At 43.0% G+C, this 18853-nt stretch overlaps 1 protein-coding gene across 5 annotated transcripts in view; it reads right to left on the bottom strand.

The window, feature by feature from the left end:
* MYRIP (myosin VIIA and Rab interacting protein) overlaps nucleotides 1–18853 on the bottom strand; it is a 350794-nt gene that overhangs the window by 316749 nt on the left and 15192 nt on the right. For all 5 annotated transcript variants that reach the window (XM_054019536.1, XM_054019532.1, XM_054019533.1 and 2 more), the window contains exon 2: nucleotides 15878–16000. In XM_054019536.1, coding sequence (XP_053875511.1) covers nucleotides 15878–15987 — 110 coding nt within the window. In that variant the 5' untranslated portion in view covers nucleotides 15988–16000. The remainder of the gene's footprint in view (nucleotides 1–15877; nucleotides 16001–18853) is intronic.

The raw sequence follows: 18853 nt of genomic DNA, 5'->3' as shown, positions 1-18853 counted from the left end.
ATGATCTGTAGGAAACAGAACATTACAAAGAAAGGTCCTGCTCCAGCACCATTAAAATGAATGGCAAACCTCCCACTGGCTTCAATGGGTGCAGAATTTGGCTCAAACTACTTTTAAATATAATTATCATGGTGACTTACATATGCAAATACCATACATCAATTAAGTACAGACAGACCATTAGGCATTTAATTATGCTGAAAATTACTGCTGCACTCAAGACACAATCACCAGTCCACATTACCCACCCAAAGACATCCAACAGAAGATCCTTGAGGAGCAAATAGTTCATTTGCTCTTGTCCCAACCTCTTGAGAAAGGTAAAATGATCATATGTGCCACTTAGATGTACAATTGCCAGTTTTACCCTTCCAATGCATCTTTTGAAACATTTACCTCTAAAGGTGTCCAATTTCATTTTATTTGCAGTGTAATGGACATCAATCACCACCACCACGGAGGACTAGACTGAGCCTTTAAGCAACCCTGTCTAAGAGATGGCTTACAGCTGTGCTTCTCCAGGAGATCCCTGGGAAGAATCATCATCAGAGAGTCACATTTCCAGCCCTGTTCCCCCTTGTTCAGGGTAAGGGAGGGGTCCATCTGGGATGGGGACTAATTTACTACATTCCTTTAACAGGTGTAACCTACCCCCCCTTAGCTCTGCTGGCTACAAAACTGGAGGAGTGCAGCCAAGTCTCCACTCCCTCCCAGCCCCTCTCCACTTTCTCTTCACCATCTGCTTGAAGTGGGGGTGGGAGGTAGTAGTTCCATGCACATACTCCCTCCTGTGCCTGGAGCTGTATTGAGGGGAATATTTACAGAGCCATGCAGGGTGTAACAGTATCTTACTCCCCTGCATAGTTGTGTGCAGCTAGCCTAGGTACCAGTCCAGTCCATAGAATTAAAGTGTACATTCAAAGAAAGGTGATATTACTTCATTCCCAACGAAAAAAGTTAGTGCTATTTTACTATTTACTAATTCACTTCTCCATTTAGCATCAGCATTTAGACTAAAAGCCTGAATAATAAAATGATACCACTGTACATGTTCCATCCTAAAATCTCCAAGTGTTCGAAAAAGGCGGGAACTATTACTGTTTGTTAGGCTTCACTGCAACTTTATGCATAAGGACTATGGGTTTGCAAGATCCAACCCTTTGAGAAGATGCCTTTCCCAAATGGTTTTTTCCCCCCCTTTTCTCTTTTTTTAAAAAGTCCACACACTATGTTGAGTCAAAACTCTACCCTCTTCCTTATATAACCCCCCTTTCCTCCTTGGGTTACTCGGGAGCAGGCAACACTCACCTGTGTGCCTGGACGCCTGATGATGTTGACATTAAAGGAGATCCTGGGTATCCCAGTGGTGATGTTGGATAGGTGGGTATCCTCTATCCACCCCTCTGCTGCAGTCCCTTTACTCCTAAAGGAAGTTAAAATTGGCGGTGCCTCCACCTGGCTGGCTCCTGTACACACTCAGTGGCGTGCCTTGGGAACCTCCAGGAATAAACCTATTCTAATATTAAATAAAATAATAATAATAATAGTGTGTGGCATGGGTCAAACTCAAACATACCAATTATAAATAATATACATCCAAGATACTTAAATTCGAGTTTTCACACCTTTACTTAACAACTTAAAGAAATAGGATATAACAGACTAAAATTAAATGCCACTACTAATTTAAATCCATGGGGGGCAGTTGAATAAAATCAAATAACAAATATAGGATACAGTGATAAATGAAACTTATGTAACTGGTATTTACACTGCCACCAGTTACCCCACCCCAGAGTGTACACTCCTCTGGATTTCAGATTCCTAGACACTTGCTTGCATAGGCACACTTGAAGATCTGCAGCTGGAGACAGCACTCTGTTGGTTCTGTGTATCAGTCCAGCCAAGGCAACAAGCCGCACAACCCCTCTGATAACTGGAGCTGGCCCCACCAAATGTCAGCAGCTCGGGGGCCTGGTTCAATGGGAAGATCACTCTGCATCTCCTCAGACTCAGTCTCTCTGCTGTGCCCCTTCCCTTGCAAGTACTTTCCCAAACAAGAGTGGGGTTACTCACAGTTCCTTCATGGCAGGCCCACCTCAGTCACCTCTAGGCACTGCAATAGTCTCTGCCCTGGCTCCAGTGAAGCCACCAATAGCCTAGGAGACTCCCTGCTCGATCAAAGCCCCTGCAAGCTCTCAGCAGCAGCTTCTGGTTTCCTAGCAGCAGCTCCTAGTATGAGCAGAGCTCAACAGCAGCAATCTCACTCCTCTTCCCAAAACAGAGTCCACTGCCTGCTCTCCCTGTGCTGTCTGGAAGAACAAGTCTCTTACTCTTTCCCCAAGGCATCATGGGAGTTGTAGTCTCCAAGGCTAGATTGCAGCACACAGTATCTTCCCAACTGGAACACTCCCAATAAAGTTCAGAGGCCCCTCTTGTAAAAGGTGCCTACACTTAGGTTTGGCTTTCTTGCCAAAGTTAACAAAAAAAGAAAAAAAAAATCATTTCCCCAGCTATAGCTGTTACCAGGATTCCTCCCTCAGAACTGATCAGCCTGCACCCTAGTCCTCACTCTCCGTCTCTTTAGAATGTCACCACCACCTCTCTGATGCCTAGGTGAGATAATGCACCCACTGCAATAATGAGTCATCTGAATCCACCTACTCCTTCCCCAGTAGGATCAAACCTACTAACAGGTTAGGGGTGTATTGTAGAAGGCTGGAAATAAATTGAATACGAAATAGTGTATAGGTGTATTGCTGGTGTGTGGATATGCTAATGTCATCAGTGATATATCTACAACCTTGTCTGATCCCAAACACAGTATTACTAGTAAGCAGCACACTTTTAGATCAGCATATCCTGCAATCAATGAGAAATAACAGTTCCTAAGAGCACTTTAAAGTCTGACCTTACTGACTCTGCAGCCAAAACAGCGATTAACTCTCCAGCTCTTGGGCAGAATTTATCCAGATCACTAACTACTTTTTGACAAGCAACTTTGACCTGAGAAAACCCTAAGGGGATTTCAGTTAAAATATTAAGCTTTACTCTTTGGACAACAATGGCATAAAGTAGTACATTTAGTATGCAAATGAAATGAGACAACTGTTAATCTTACTCCTCCAATACACATACAGATTGTTTTCTTGCATATTTGAAACCTATGTAACAGGAGCTGTGGTACTTATCCTGTAGGTGAAAGGTTCTGATTTTACTTCTGTTGACACTCTTGTGAATGGACTATAGTTCCAGGAAAAGAGGACTACAGTTTATATAGTTTTGTCATATCGTCATTTCACCTCTTTGCCATAGGCATAGTTTGACTTCTACACTGGGGGCGGAGGGAACGCAGATTGCAGAGAGCACCCATCCGATACTACCCTCTGTTCTTCTTAGCACTGTTCCTGCTTTGATGGCCAGTGCCTGGGGTGGGGGGTAAAGCCATATTTCAGTCTCCCCTTCCTTCTCTGCATCCCCAGAGAAGTTATCAAGGGAGCAATCCCTGCGCACTTTTGACCACGGGGACTGGAATCATACCTGGTGCTTGTAAAATCTGTGTAAAGGGTCCTCCTTGTGCCCTCCCCATCTATTTGGTAAGGGCCAAATAGATGTTGGTTCTATTAAACTACTTAGGCAACAAAGTTCAGTGTTCAGAAATCAAAGTCATCTTCTGGAATTCTACTGCCCAGGGACACAGCAAGGCTGAAAACCGGAAACTGCCTTTAAAACCTATATTGTTAAAAGCTACTTGAAGCAAAGCTGTTCTAGGAATGAGGAATATGAATAGATACGCCTCTACTGATTCAATAGCCAGGTAGTTACCAGTGTGTTTGACTTGGCATTTTGCCAATATAGGAAACGAATTACACAGAAGACGCTTTGTAAACACAGGTTAACAGAACTTTAATTTTATCTGCAAGACCTATGACACATACAGTCCATACACTAAATCCTCTTGTAATAGGAGACAGGAGAATGAGTTTAAAAAATAAAAATAAAAAAACCCACTTGCTTTTTATGGAAGCACAAATAGGATGGGACGACACTGGTAAAAATGCCTGTGCCCCATCTACATTAGCATTTCCACCAGACCTAGGCCAATTTTCTGAAAATCACCAGCACAGACAAGGCCTTTCACTAGCCATACAAGTGACTAATTCTCAAGTGGAGTAAGCAGAGTAGTCAGAAATCTCTTCAGAGCACTAGCCCTTCCTACACTGAGGCTAGGTCTACACTGGGGGGTGGGGTCGACGTAAGATATTCAACTTCAGCTACATGAATAGCGTAGCTGAAGTCAGCGTATCTTAGGTCGATTTACCTGGCCGTGAGGACGGTGGCGAGTCGACCGCTGCCGCTCCCCCATCGACTCCGCTTCTGCCTCTCGCCGCGGTGGAGTTCCGGAGTCAATGGCAGAGCGATCAGGGATCGATTTTATTGCGTCTACACTAGATGCGATAAATCGATCCCTGATAGATCAAGCACTACCCGCCGATCTGGCGGGTAGTGTAGACGTATCCTGAGACTAATAATTCCTGTTTAGAAATGCAAAAGTAAAAATGGCACAATAGGGAAAACTGGCTTCAGCACTTCTAGTGACAGTTGAAAAACTGTGACGAGTACTTAGAACTGGAGGATAAATTTTATTTCATAACTTCTTCATACTGACAAATTCCATTTAGCTGGAACACCCACCCAGTTAGTACACAGCATAGCATCTTGAAAGCATACAGGATCTGAGTTTCATGTACACCTTGGCAATGTAAATAGCCTAATGTACATAATAATCAGGCCCTTGTAAGCTCCTCTGTCTGGGTTGTGTCCCCTTTCCTCCCCTCCCCCCGCCCTCCCGAATCATGGACACTAATGGGAAAATGATTTAAATAATACTGGTACCCAGTTTCTACAAGGACTTTTCCCATTGATAGCACTGCTGCAGCTGCACTAATTCCAAACCAACGTAGGAAAAGTGCCAAAAATTCCCACTGGAAACACACCAGTTAGTATATCTGCCTAAGTTATTTAGAACAGTGGTTCTCACATATGCCAGTAGTCTGAGGAGGTTCTAGCATAAATATGAAACCTATACATTTGAAAGACAAGGTGGTCCCACCATGTCTTTCAAATGTCAATTTTGAAAGAAATCACTTCAAGTTGAGTGCCTTTATATTCCTCCCTGTGTTCCCCTGTACACCTATTCCTGTGTGCATTGTTTCACAGAAAATAAAGCCACTCTACTAACAACTCTCTCTGTAGGGAATCTCTTTGATGTAATTTCAGCCATGATGACACTAAAATAGAGGAGTAGCCAAATAAAACAAAAAATATTCCACCAACACAAACTGAGCTGGAGAGATTCAAGTTGTAAGAATAGCAGGCCTGATAGGATATATGGTATGAATAATTACGGAGTTTTATAACATATATGAGAAAATAAACTGCACAAATGCAGATACAAAATGGGTGGAAGTAACCAACAATAGACTCCACACGGAGTGAGGTTATTTTCATCTGGTCACCTTAAACATTGTTCAGTTATTACATTTTCATTTAATCACTCTCTAGAAGGTGTGGGAACAGAATTGGGAGCTTCTGAGAGAAGATGACATAAAAGTGTTTGAGAACTACTGATTAAGAGCCTGCTACAAGAACTTACAAAAGAGCATTACAGCAGAGAATGCAAAAGATATTTAAGAAGCTTCAGTGAAACTAGACCTTTCCAGCCAGCCAAGGCTTACCAGGAACGGCTCTGGCTTTTTTGCCGCCTCAAGCCAAAAAAAAAAAAAAAAAAAAAACTAAACTTGCGGTGCGGCCGGAGCCAGGGTGCCGGGGGACTCCCTGCGCTGGTGCCCCGGCTAGCAGGGGAGAGAGCGGGGGGAGAGAGAGAAGGGGGCGGCCAGGGCTTCAGTGGGGCGCTGTCAGCGGCCCCAATCGCTGAGCCGCCTGCCGGAAGGGCTCCGCACCGCAGTCGGCTGGGAGGGAAGGACGCGGGCTGCCCTGCCGGGCTTGCTGCAGGGCGCTCCTCTCCACCACACCACTGCCACCTACAGGGCAGCCGGAGCGGAACAAAAAAAAAAAAAGAAAAAGCTGCCGTGCCGCCCTAGGATTGTGCCAAATGCCGCCTCGTACAATCTGCCGCCGCAAGCACGAGCTTGCTCATCTGGTGCCTGGAGCTGGCCCTGAGGCTTACACAGTTCCTATATAAAGGATGATGAATTAATATTGAAAAAGAAAAAATCTGTATGCAAATCATTTTAATAAATAACTAAGGGAGGGGGGAAAAATCAAAGCAGGCCCTTGATTATTTTTATTTTGTGTATGCACAAGTTTTACATGGGTTACAATACTGCTACATCTTTCTTTAAACAACACATGAACCTAAAAAAAAAAAAAAAAAAAAAACAAAAACGAGGAGTCTGGTGGCACCTTAAAGACTAACAGATTTATTTGGGCATAAGCTTCCCCATGAAAGCTTATGCCCAAATAAATCTGTTTGTCTTTAAGGTGCCACCAGACTCCTCATTGTTTTTGTGGATACAGACTAACATGGCTACCCCTCTGATACATGAGCTTAAGCTTCCCAAGTAGCTATGGTATGCATCAGAGGGGAAAGACAACATGAAACTCATTTGCCCTTCTGAGGCAATGGCACTTTCATTAGCTTCAATAAATCTAACCATCCAGCCAAAAAGTCCGATTTTGTCATAAATTTCTTACATCTTATCATTTAAGCTGCATAGAAGTGTGACTAGACAAAACTACGTGAAAGAATTAATGGAAGATATTGGTATAATGAGACTGAAAACTATACTGTATGTTGCGTCTTTCCTAACTTTAGCCACACTTTCAATAAATACATTAGTTTAAACTGTCATTCTGGTTGTGTATTAGTAAGCTTTTTATATTCTGCTGGCAAAGTAGATTTGGAGCCAACAAGCCATCAACCTATTTCAGTTTTTTTAGCTTGCATTCTTGTTAGACAATTTCCGCTATATCAGCGTCTACTCTCCTACATTATCTTAAACAGTTCTTGTTCTTTGTTGTCATACAGAGCAAAACAACATTATTTTCAATGCCAAAGTCAGATCTGAAAGGTAGCTACTAAAATTTCAATGGTGAAATATAAAGCTCTATATAGTAGAAGCAGGTATACTGAAACCCCTTTTTATATAGATATATAAAAATACATTTCATGTGAAAGCTTTAATAAGTTCCCTTTCAATAAACAAACTTACTATGTAAAAATTATTGATCTCTTGATTTTCACAACTGACATTCAATTTTAGCTAATTTGCCAATCTAGAAAAGTTTATAAAGGTTTTTATCAATTTCCTATATAAAACTGTATTGTACATGTAACAAAGGGAAATATATTACTATTACATCAAGATAAAAAACAACATCCTCATACATATCTTTAACCATTTTTGTAACAATACTCTATACAATGTTAATAGGTAAACAGTGATTTTTGTCTTCTACAGAAATTCTAGTGTGTTATATCTGACATTTTAAAATCATCATCATGCTGGCAGATCTTGCCAATTATAACTTTTTCAAAAACTAAAACTACATAGAAACAGCCTCAAGAATTGATCTGACTTATAAGTTGCAAAATAAGTTGTATTTAAACAAGGCAAAAGCTCCTTATATGGTGATATTGGGGGTACTCTCTTGTGTAAATATTATCCCTTTGATCATACTAAGTTCCTTCTCCCAACACTACTCCACCAAACAAAATATTTACAGTATTGTAACATATGTGACAGAATATAACCCGTGTACACACCCTACACAGTATTGTAACAATTTTTGTAAAAGTATACCTTATAAGGTATCATGTGAAAACTCAATTTGCTGGTCAGTACTGTCCTAGTGTAAAGTACGTACAGCAACATTGCATGTGAAGTTATAAGATTCCCTGCATGATGTTATTAACACATTTCAAACCCCACAGTCCTGCCTAGGCAGAAGTCAGGTCTGTTCTAAACAAAGGAGGGAATGTGTGCTTGCCTTAATTTGCATTTAAGCAGTATACAGAGTAATCAAACAGGGAAGGAAAACAAAAGAAGTTCAAAACACATGGAAAAAGCTATCCTTCCACATAGACTCTTTGTCTCTTGGGTCTCAGATGGAAATGTTTTTCAAGAGGGAGTCAAAACATAAAAAGGAGGGATAAACACCCCAAAGCACCCTCTCTCTGCCCCTGCCCATTGCATTCACTGCACCTGAAGAGACAAAGAAAGCAGCCTTTGGACTCCAGGGAAGGGGTCCTGACCTAAAGAGTCTGGTCAGTGAGACTGCTGAAAGCATGTGGTGAGAAATCTTTGCTTTGAATCTAACGTAGCTTGTTAAGTTAGGCATCAGTAAGCATTTTATCTTTATTTTTCTTGTAACCATGTCTGACTTCTATGCCTCATTACTTGCACTCACTTAAAATCTCTCTTTAATCCCTCTCTAGTTAATTAACTTGTTTATTGTTTTATCTAATCCAGTGAGTTCACGCTGAAGTGTCTGGGTAACTCCATTTGGGGTAACAAGTTGTGTGCATAATTAGTCCCTTAAAGGAATAAAGGACTCAATAGATTTGTACGGTCTCGGAGAGGGCATAGCAGTAAAGGACATTCATTTCTGGGGGGAAATCTGGGATTGGGGGGGTGTTACAGTCACCCTACAGAATAACCAAGACTGGTAAGGACCAAGGTGTGCCTCGCTGGCTGTGTGCTGGGAGTGACTTACATGCTGGAGGCTGTTAGTGAGCAGTCCAGACTCAAGACAACAGCAGCAAAGCAGTGTTTAAGGGCACCCCAGGTTAGAGGGCAGGAGTGACACAGCTACTCATTCGTCTGGATTGTACTCTGGTATGTCACACTGCAAAAACTAGCCACAACAATTTAAACCACAAACCAACCAGTAACTTTGTTAAGTGATCCATTAGTTAACAGAAGATCCAAATTTAATGTCTGGTCACTGAACATTTGTTACAATCAATCTGTGGTAGAGAAATGTGGCTTCATCAGGAGTGCTCATAATGAACAGATCCCCGCTCAGGAAACTAGTTGCTCAGGAATTCTTTGTGAAAGCATGCAAACAGAATTGCACCTCCTCCCTCCAAAAAATGGAACGTTCCTAAGCCAACTACATGGTCAGTTGTGTACTGTGGGAACCCATTTTGCCTTTAATTTGTGATATTTCTCCCCTTCCGATGCCCCGTTTTCACAAATAAATGACTATTAACCAACAACTTTTATAGACAACCCCAGAAACAAATCCTCAACCACCGCACAACCCCTGAATAAATAGGCTTTGCACGGGGATTCTCCCTGGGGACGAAGGGTCATGGAACCATCTCTTCAGGCTTGGGGGGAACTGGAATCACAGCATGGCCACTGCTGCAGCATCTTTCCCAGCTTTTGTATTCTCACTTCATTAGGATGCAATTGGCCCTGTTCAAGTAACTGCTGGCTACTTCCTCATTCCTCTTCTAGCCTACCCCGCACTATCCCCAGCTCTCCCCCCACCTTCATTCTGCAGTGGAGTAACCACTAAAATCCTTACATGTGAAGGGTACAGCAGAGTCTCCGTGTGTGCGCCCTCCTCATCCTGCCCTTGCTCCACACAGCAGAACCGCACTACCACTGTTTGGAAAAGCTGGGCAGGATCTTGTTTATTGATCAGGACACGCAAATGAACAAGGACAAATATGGGGATGGATTTTAAGTGGCAAGCCACTTTATTAGAACTTCACATTGAAGAGGGACACTATCTATCCATCTCCCCATGCTAGGCATTAGGTGCATTCAGTGTAGGGTTCACAGGGCATTTATCATATAGCCCATACTAAGGGTAGCCTCCCTAGTGCCTATGCAAATGTTTCGTCTTCCTCTGCTGAATCCTCTCCTTTTCCTCCTCCAAAGGGGACTGAAGGTACCAAAGAGGGTCCCTACTCTCTAGATCTCCACTTTTCCATAGACCTAGGATCCACCAGAGAAATCACATGTCTCTTATTTTCTGGTTGCTGGCTCTTTGGCCTATTATCTGCACTGGACACCTGCCTCAAGTGGCTAAAAATGGTAAAAGAGGTCTGAGAAACCCCAGGCTGGGTTTAATTAAGGCCTGGTCTACACTACGAGTTTAGGTCGACTTTAGCAGGGTTAAATTGAATTAAGCCTAGACACGTCCACATGACAAAGCCCTTTCTTTCGACTTAAAGGGCCCTTTAAACTGGTTTCTTTACTCCACCTCCAACGAGGGGATTAGCGCTAAAATCGGCCTTTGCGGGTCGGATTTCGGGTAGTGTGGACGGAATTCGACGTTATTGGCCTCCAGGAGCTATCCCACAGTGCTTCATTGTGACCGCTCTGGACAGCACTCTCAACTCAGATGCACTGACCAGGTAGCCAGGAAAAGCCCCATGAACGTTTGAATTTCATTTCCTGTTTGCCCAGCATGGAGAGCACAGGTGACCACGCAGAGCTCATCAGCACAGGTAACCATGATGGAGTCCCAGGATCGCAAAAGAGCTCCAGCATGGACAGAACAGGAGGTACGGGATCTGCTCGCCATATGGGGAGACTAATCAGTGCTAGCTGAACTCCGTAGCAGTAAACGAAATGGCAAAATATTAGAAAAAGTCTCAAAGGCCATGAAGGACAGAGGCCATAACAGGGATGCACAGCAGTGCTGCATGAAAATTAAGGAGCTAAGGCAAGCCTACCACAAAGCCAGAGAGGCAAACGGAAGGTCTGGGGCAGAGCCGCAAACATGCTGCTTCTACGTGGAGCTGCATGCCATTCTAGGGGGTGCAGCCACCACTACCCCAACCGTGTGCTTTGACTCCGTCAATGGAGAAACACGCAACAGGGAAGCGGGTTCGGGGTACGCGGAAGATGAAGAAGAAGAAGACAATGAAGATAGCTCACAGCAAGGAAGCAGAGAAACCGGTTTCCCCAACAGCCAGGATATGTTTATCACTCTGGACCTGGAACCAGTAACCCCCGAACTCACCCAAGGCATGCTCCCAGACCCTGAGGGCACACAGGAGACCTCTGGTGAGTGTACCTTTGTAAATATTACACATGGTTTAAAAGCGTGTTTAATGATTAATGATTAATTTGCCCTGGCAATCGCGGCCAGTACAGCTACTGGAAAAGTCTGTTAACGTGTATGGGGATGGAGCGAAAATCCTCCAGGGACATCTCCAGAAAGCTCTCCTTCATGTACTCCCAAAGCCTTTGCAAAAGGTTTCTGGGGAGGGCTGCCTTATCCCTTCCACCATGGTATGTCACTTTACCACGCCAGGCCAGTAGCACGTAGTCTGGAATCATTGCATAACAAAGCATGGCAGCGTATGGTCCCGGTGTTTGCTGGCATGCAGACAACATCCATTCCTTATCTCTCTTTGTTATCCTCAGGAGAGTGATATCATTCACGGTCACCTGGTTGAAATGGGGTGATTTTATTAAGGGGACATTCAGAGGTACCCGCTCCTGCTCGGCTGAACAGAAATGTTCCCCGCTGTTAGCCACGCGGTGGGGGGGGAGGGGTGAAGGGATCATCCCAGAGAATTGGGTGTGTGTGTGGGTGGGGGGGGTAGTTGGGTTTGTGCTGCATGTTAACCCGGAAACCCCAGCCCCTCCTTTTACATTGCAAACCCATTTTAAATGGCCAACCCAACGGGTCCTTGGTATGGGAAATGAGGGCGCTACTGTTTGAAACCATTCCCACATGTTAAGAAGGTTAAAAAAGCCAGAAGACTGTGGCTTAACATGGCTGTCTGCAAGCCGAATTCTGTTGCCTGGCACCGCGTGAGTGATCTCTCACACCAAACCGGCAGGCCCTCAATATAAAAGGAAAAATGCGACCTTGTAAAATTTAACAGCAAAATTTAACATGAAAGAGTGTACCCATTGTTCTCTAAAATGTGTCTTTTTTAACCACCTCTCCCTTCTCCTCCACCAGCTGCAAATGTTTCTCCTTCACAGAGGCTAGTGAAGATTAGAAGGAGAAAATGGCAGACTTGGGATGATATGTTCACGGAGCTCCAGATGTCTTCCCACGCTGAAAGAGCACAGCAGAATGCGTGGAGACAGTCAATGTCAGAGTGCAAAAAAGCACAATTTGAACGAGAGGAGAGGTGGCGGGCTGAATCACGGGCTGAACAGAGCAAGTGGCGGGCTGAAGATGATAGGTGGCGTCAGCTTGCAGACAGAAGGCAAGAATCAATGCTCTGGCTGCTGGAGCATCAAACTGATATGCTCCAGCATATGGCTGAGATGCAGGAAAGGCAGCAGGAGCAGAGACGGCCGCTACAGCCCCTGCGTAACCAACAGCCCTCCTCCCAAAGTCCCATTGCCTCCTCACCCAGACGCCCAAGAACACGGGCATTGCCCGAGCATCGGAAGGCTGGCCTTCAATAAGTGTTTAAGTTTTAAACTGCAGTGTGTCCTTTTCCTTCCCTCCTCCCCCAACCATCCCGGGCTACCTTGGCAATTATCTCCCTAGTTGTGTGATGAATTAATAAAGAATGCATGAATGAGAAATAACGATGACTTTATTGCCTCTGCAAGCGGTGATCGAAGGGGGGAGGGGAGGGTGGGGTGGTTGGTTTACAGGGAAGTAGAGTGAATCGGCGGGGGAGGGTGCGGGGGGTGGAGGGTTCATCAAGGAGAAACAAACAGAAGTTTCACACCGTAGCTTGGCCCATCACAAAACTGGTTTTCAAAGCTTCTCTGATGCGCACCGCACCCTGCTGTACTCTTCTAACCGCCCTGGTGTCTGGCTGCGCGTAATCAGCGGCCAGGCGATTTGCCTCAACCTCCCACCCCGCCATAAATGTCTCCCCCTTACTCTCACAGAGATCGTGGAGCGCACAGCAAGCAGCAATAACAATGGGGATATTGGTTTCGCTGAGGTCTATCCGAGTCAGTAAGCTGCGCCAGTGCGCTTTTAAACGGCCAAATGCACATTCCACCACCATTCGGCACTTGCTCAGCCTATAGTTGAACAGGTCCTGACTACTGTCCAGGCTGCCTGTGTATGGCTTCACGAGCCATGGCATTAAGGGGTAGGCTGGGTCCCCAAGGATCACGAAAGGCATTTCAACATCCCCAACGGTTATTTTCTGGTCCGGGAAGAAAGTCCCTTCCTCCAGCTTTCGAAACAGACCAGAGTGCCTGAAGACGCGAGCATCATGTACCTTTCCCGGCCATCCCCACGATGATGTTGGTGAAACGTCCCTTGTGATCCACCAGGGCTTGCAGCAACATTGAAAAGTACCCCTTGCCGTTTATGTACTCGGTGGCTTGGTGCTCCGGTGCCAAGATAGGGATATGGGTTCCATCTATCGCCCCACCACAGTTTGGGAATCCCATTGCAGCAAAGCTATCCACTATGACCTGCACGTTTCCCAGAGTCACTACCCTTGATATCACCAGGTCTTTGATTGCCTTGGCAACTTGGATCACAGCAGCCCCCACAGTAGATTTGCCCACTCCAAATTGATTCCCGACTGACCGGTAGCTGTCTAGTGTTGCAAGCTTCCACAGGGCTATTGCCACTCGCTTCTCAACTGTGAGAGCTGCTCTCATCCTGGTATTCTGGCGCTTCAGGGCAGGGGAAAGCAAGTCACAAAGTTCCATGAAAGTGCCCTTACACATGCGAAAGTTTCGCAGCCACTGGGAATCGTCCCACACCTGCAACACGATGCGGTCCCACCAGTCTGTGCTTGTTTCCCGGGCCCAGAATCGGCATTCCACGCCATGAACCTGCCCCAGTAACATCATGATTTGCACATTGCTGGGGCCTGTACCTTGTGTGAGGGCTATGTCCATGTCAATTTCCTCATCACTCTCGTCGCCGCACTGCAATCGCCTCCTCGGCTGGTCCTGGTTTTGCTTTGGCATGTCCTGGCTCTGCATATACTCCAGGACAATGCGCGTGGTGTTCATAGTGCTCATAATTCCCGCGGTGATCTGAGCGGGCTCCATGATCCCAGTGCTATGGCGTCTGGTCTGAAAAAAGGCGCGAAACTGACGGAGGGAGGGAGGGGCAACTGACGACATGGCATACAGGTACAGGGTATTAAAATCAAGAAAGGTGGCTGTGCATCAGGGAGAAACACAAACAACTGTCAAACAGAATGGCCCCCCCAAAGATTGAACTCAAAACCCTAGGTTTTGCAGGCCGTTGATTTCACGGAGGGAGGGGGAAGCAAATGAATACAGAACAAATCTGGTCCATCTATTTTTTAGATCTTAAGCTGGCAGCAGACGGTGCAGCATCACTGATAGCCCTCGGCATCTTCTGGGTGCTTGGCAGAAGATACTGTACTACGACTGCTAGCCATCATCGTCAAGACGGTTCAATAGGACTGCCGGCAGGACTGAGTCTCCAGGAGACAAAGCATGTCTGCCCAGGTGCCTATGATTGAACTGGAGTACGACGATGACGGATACCAGTCGTAATACACCATCTATTGCCAAAAGGCAAGGGGCTGCTGCTGTGTAGCAATGCAGCCCCATGTCTGCCAGCACCCAGATAGCCGATGAAGGCTACCAGTCATAGTGCACCGTCTACTGCCAAAAGGCAGTTAGCTGCTGCTGCTGTTTAGCAATGCAGTACCACGTCTGCCGGCACCCAGATGACATATGGTGACGGTGAGCTGAGCTGAGCGGGCTCCATGCTTGCCGTGGTATGTTGTCTGTACAGGTAACCCAGGTAAAAAGGCGCAAATCGATTGTCTGCCGTTGCTCTGACAGAGGGGGAGGGGCCTGATGGCATGTACCCAGAACCCCCCGCGACACTGTTTTGCATCGTCAGGCATTGGGATCTCAACCCAGAATTCCAATGGGCAGCGGAGACTGCGGGAACCAGCACCTTGCGGTTCCAATCAAGTTTCTCTTCCATTAGATCAGTGGGTGTCAGTGCACTCAAAACGACATCTGAAGAAGTGAAGTTTTTACCCACGAAAGCTTATGCCCAAATAAATCTGTTAGTCTTTAAGGTGCCACCAGACTCTTTGTTGTTTTTGAATGATAGTGTGATGATGTATTTCCCCTTCTTCTGACTGTTCCAAAGTAGTAATTATTTCAGAGAACAGCAACGGGAAATAAAACCACAACAATAAAAAGAGGGATTTCTTTTTCAATTTATATAACATACAGGCTGGGTTTCATATCTTTCTTAAGCAACTTCCTGCTCTTGTGATTCCAGTGAGATGTTGGGAGATAAACAATGGTATCCATTTGTCATGCTAGCATTAGGGCAAGAGAAATCGCATGCAACAAGTAGAGATAGGTACTTCAGTCTCTCCTCAAGAATAAGCAAGTCATGTTTTCTAGAGAAGCTAAAAGGAAACATGGATCATACAAAAGGAAATGTAGTTGGAAACTATGGGAAAGCAATTACATCTACCAACTCACATTCCTGCTAGTCCATGAGGGAAATTGTCTTTCATACTTAGTTTGCTTTGCTTTGTAATGGGGTCTTTTTGTTTTTTAATGATTTTATGTGACTGAAAGCAGAAGTTAAATATTTGGTCAGACAAAAGTTTTCGGCACAATATACTGTATATTACATTGTGTGCGTGTGTGTGAGAGAGAGAAGAGCTTACTTCACCTATTCACTTCTATGAAAAATGTATTCAAAACACTTTTTAAAAAGAAATCAATTATGATATTTAACCAAATAACTGAATCTGACTATAATTACAAACCAAAATAAATATTCTGTGCTCAATACACCCAGCTTCATAATGTGAAAAATATTTATTATGGATGCTGAAAGGCCAAGTTTCTCCAGTTTGTTCAGTATATATCTTGTTCGTTACCCAGACAGGACAATCAAAATGAAAATATATATTAATAAAATCTCTTACCTCAGCCTCTCTTCTTCTTTCTTGCGAAGGCTGAAATCTCGTTGGACCACCTGAAGAACATGCTCTGCTTCATCATCTGTCAAACCAGATAGATCCAGTTTCCTCCCCATTATTTGCTCTATCCTGGATATAAACAATAAAAAAGTACCGGAAATCACAAAAAGCAACAAAGTACCAAGTGAACAACTTGAAAGCATTGTATGGACTTCAATGAATTCATAAAATAAAGGACTATTTCGAATAGGCCCTCAAAAGTTATTTTCAAAAATGGGCAAATATTTCTATCACTTGGTAAGGGGCAACATTGCTACTGTACCTACAAGTAATATGTTACAGTGACGAAGAAGAAATTTAGAAATTCCAAGAGTTCAAAATCAAATCAACTACATGTAGACTTTGGAAACCAATAAAATACAATTTTATGTCCAAGAAAAGCATAGGATTTTTTTTAAATTCCCATTGCGATCCCGATGGAGGAGTGAGATTCATGCTTCTGGAATGTCTTGCCCTATTGGACTAAATATCTCAAGTTACCTGTTTCGTCTTAATCCATCTAGAAACGTTTTTTCAGAAAACTGCCATTCAATAATATTCCTAACACAAATTTGACGTACCCTGAACAATTCTGCCTCAAAACTATGTGTGGGTGGGGGGGACTCAGAGTGGAAGATTCACCACAAACCAATGCACTAAATAATTACTAATTTCATTTTAGCCTTGAAGATTGGAAAACAAAGTTGAAGTGTTGAACATGTAAATCATCAGTATATCTATAGAAACAAAGGAACTGAAACAAAGAGTATCTGATTTACAGGATAATGCCAGATAAAGCATCCAGCAGGAGCTAAAACTACAGTGTAAAGCCCAACAAAATAATTGGAAGACTTAGAAAAGCATAGGAGCTGAGAAAACATCCAAATAATGGGACCTAGAGAACATAAAACAGGAAAATTCAATAAAATATTTGAGGCCTGGATATGAGAATTTTTGCAAATGGATAGCAACAAAAAATCATTATATTTGAAACAGAAATACAAAACAGATCCAATTAAAAACAGGAAGTGTAAACAACAGATTTGCTGGCAAACAAAGAGCAGCAAGGCTGTAAGACTACAACTTCTAGGATCATCAACACAAAATTTTGGACATGTCTCACTCCAAAACAAAAATGCAAAGAAGGAAAGAACAGGATCTCATTCATCTAGGATTATGCCATCAATATACCGAACAGGCGAGGAGAATTAAAAAATTATAATTCATAAACAGCTCCACAATATACAGATATAATTTGCTCTGCAGTCTGCTATCCCAAAAATCACCTATGAAAAGAACAAACTCCTCCTCATCACCAACATATGTTCAGAGTTTTCTACAAGGAATCAAAAACTATCTCAAAACCTGATGAAATATTTTTACAGCTAAGAAAATATATTGAAATGTATTTACCTAAGGGACTAAACTAGTTTAGAGCTCATTATCTAAACACTTTGATTACCCCTACCATGATAGTATCAGTATCCCCCAAGTAGTTATGGATTTTTTTTTTCCCCTTTCTGTGAGTGGTTGATGGGACAAAAAGGAAATGTTCAAGCATTCTAAAAGCCCTAAATGTGAAACAGAGAAGCGGCTGTGAAAAAGGCAATTCCTAGAACCTACGCCTACCTGTCTGGGAAATGATGGTCCAACACTTTGTGTTTTTTCATTTTCATTTGTTTTGTTTTATTAAACTGGTAAGTTCAACTATCAATACTGGCTCCTGTGAAAATTTTACCAGTAAGGGAACCCAAAAACCATGCATGCTATTCATAGTTTTATATGGAAGCCACAGTATCCAATCATTGCAGATCCATTTTGCACTCTTAATAATTTCATATAAAATTTTACAAAGAACTCTTTGGAATTCTTATGTGTAAAATTTTCAGCAGCTTTGTATGTATTACAAGTTTAAAATCTCTTCTAAGAACGTGTATAGCCCAAAGATATATCTAAGCAATACTCTAAACAAATAAAATTATGGCGTGGAATTAAGTGACCTTTGTGTTAGAGCAAGCAGTGAAAATGTGAAACATGCTACATTTCATCCTGAAATAATTTTCCAAAATAAGATGGCCCATTTGTTGCCAACAATTCAATTGAAAATGCATTTGTGTTGTTTTTACTGTATTTTATCTGCTCCAATTCTTTAGTTCTTTGAAAGGGAACTGCATATTCCTGGAAAGAGAATGTCATTTATCTTTTTCTACTTGTTTGGCTATTGTTGAACTTTAAAATTCACTAACTAAAATATCTTATTTATTATACTCAAAATATAAATAGATGTAATTAATGGTATGTTTGATGAAATCAAAAAGACATTGTTAATAAATGTCTGAAATTAGATTACAAATTCTTTGGGTGAAGAACTATTTCTTAATGCGTATCTGTACATTACTAGGCACAATGAGGCTGTGATCTTGATTTGGTCCTTTGTGTGTTACCACGAAACAAAACCCAAACATTTATAAGTTTAAACAAATGACAGGAAAACTTTTGATGAATGCTTTCAAATCTCAATTCTAAAGCAATAACTGAAATCTATAGTTTTTCCTTGTTGTTCAACGACACGAGGTCTTTTAGGATTTCCCTGATAGAGCAATTGCTAGAAGAAATATTTTAGTAAAGCTGTGCTTGAGGCGGCATTGCTTGGTGGTAGGGAATCAGACCCCAGGGTAGACTGTCAGGATCTAAAAAAAGGCTGTTTCATCTGTCTGGCATTTATTTTTTTGAATTACATCAATTTTAGAAAGAATATTTCAACACTAAAAAGTTCTCAGCAAAAAAGTATTACATGCTTTTTTCCTCCAAATTCTACAAGCAGCAGCTTATTTATCTAAGATAGATTGACTACCTTGTTTGCAGACAAGCTCTCTTCCCCACAACTTGTGTGTGTTTGTCTCCACACATTTATTAATTAAGAACAACTAATCATATTACCAA

This window comes from Malaclemys terrapin, chromosome 2, assembly GCF_027887155.1.
Source record: "Malaclemys terrapin pileata isolate rMalTer1 chromosome 2, rMalTer1.hap1, whole genome shotgun sequence".
NCBI classification, from domain to species: Eukaryota; Metazoa; Chordata; order Testudines; family Emydidae; genus Malaclemys; species Malaclemys terrapin.
This window is presented reverse-complemented; position numbering and strand designations above follow the sequence as displayed.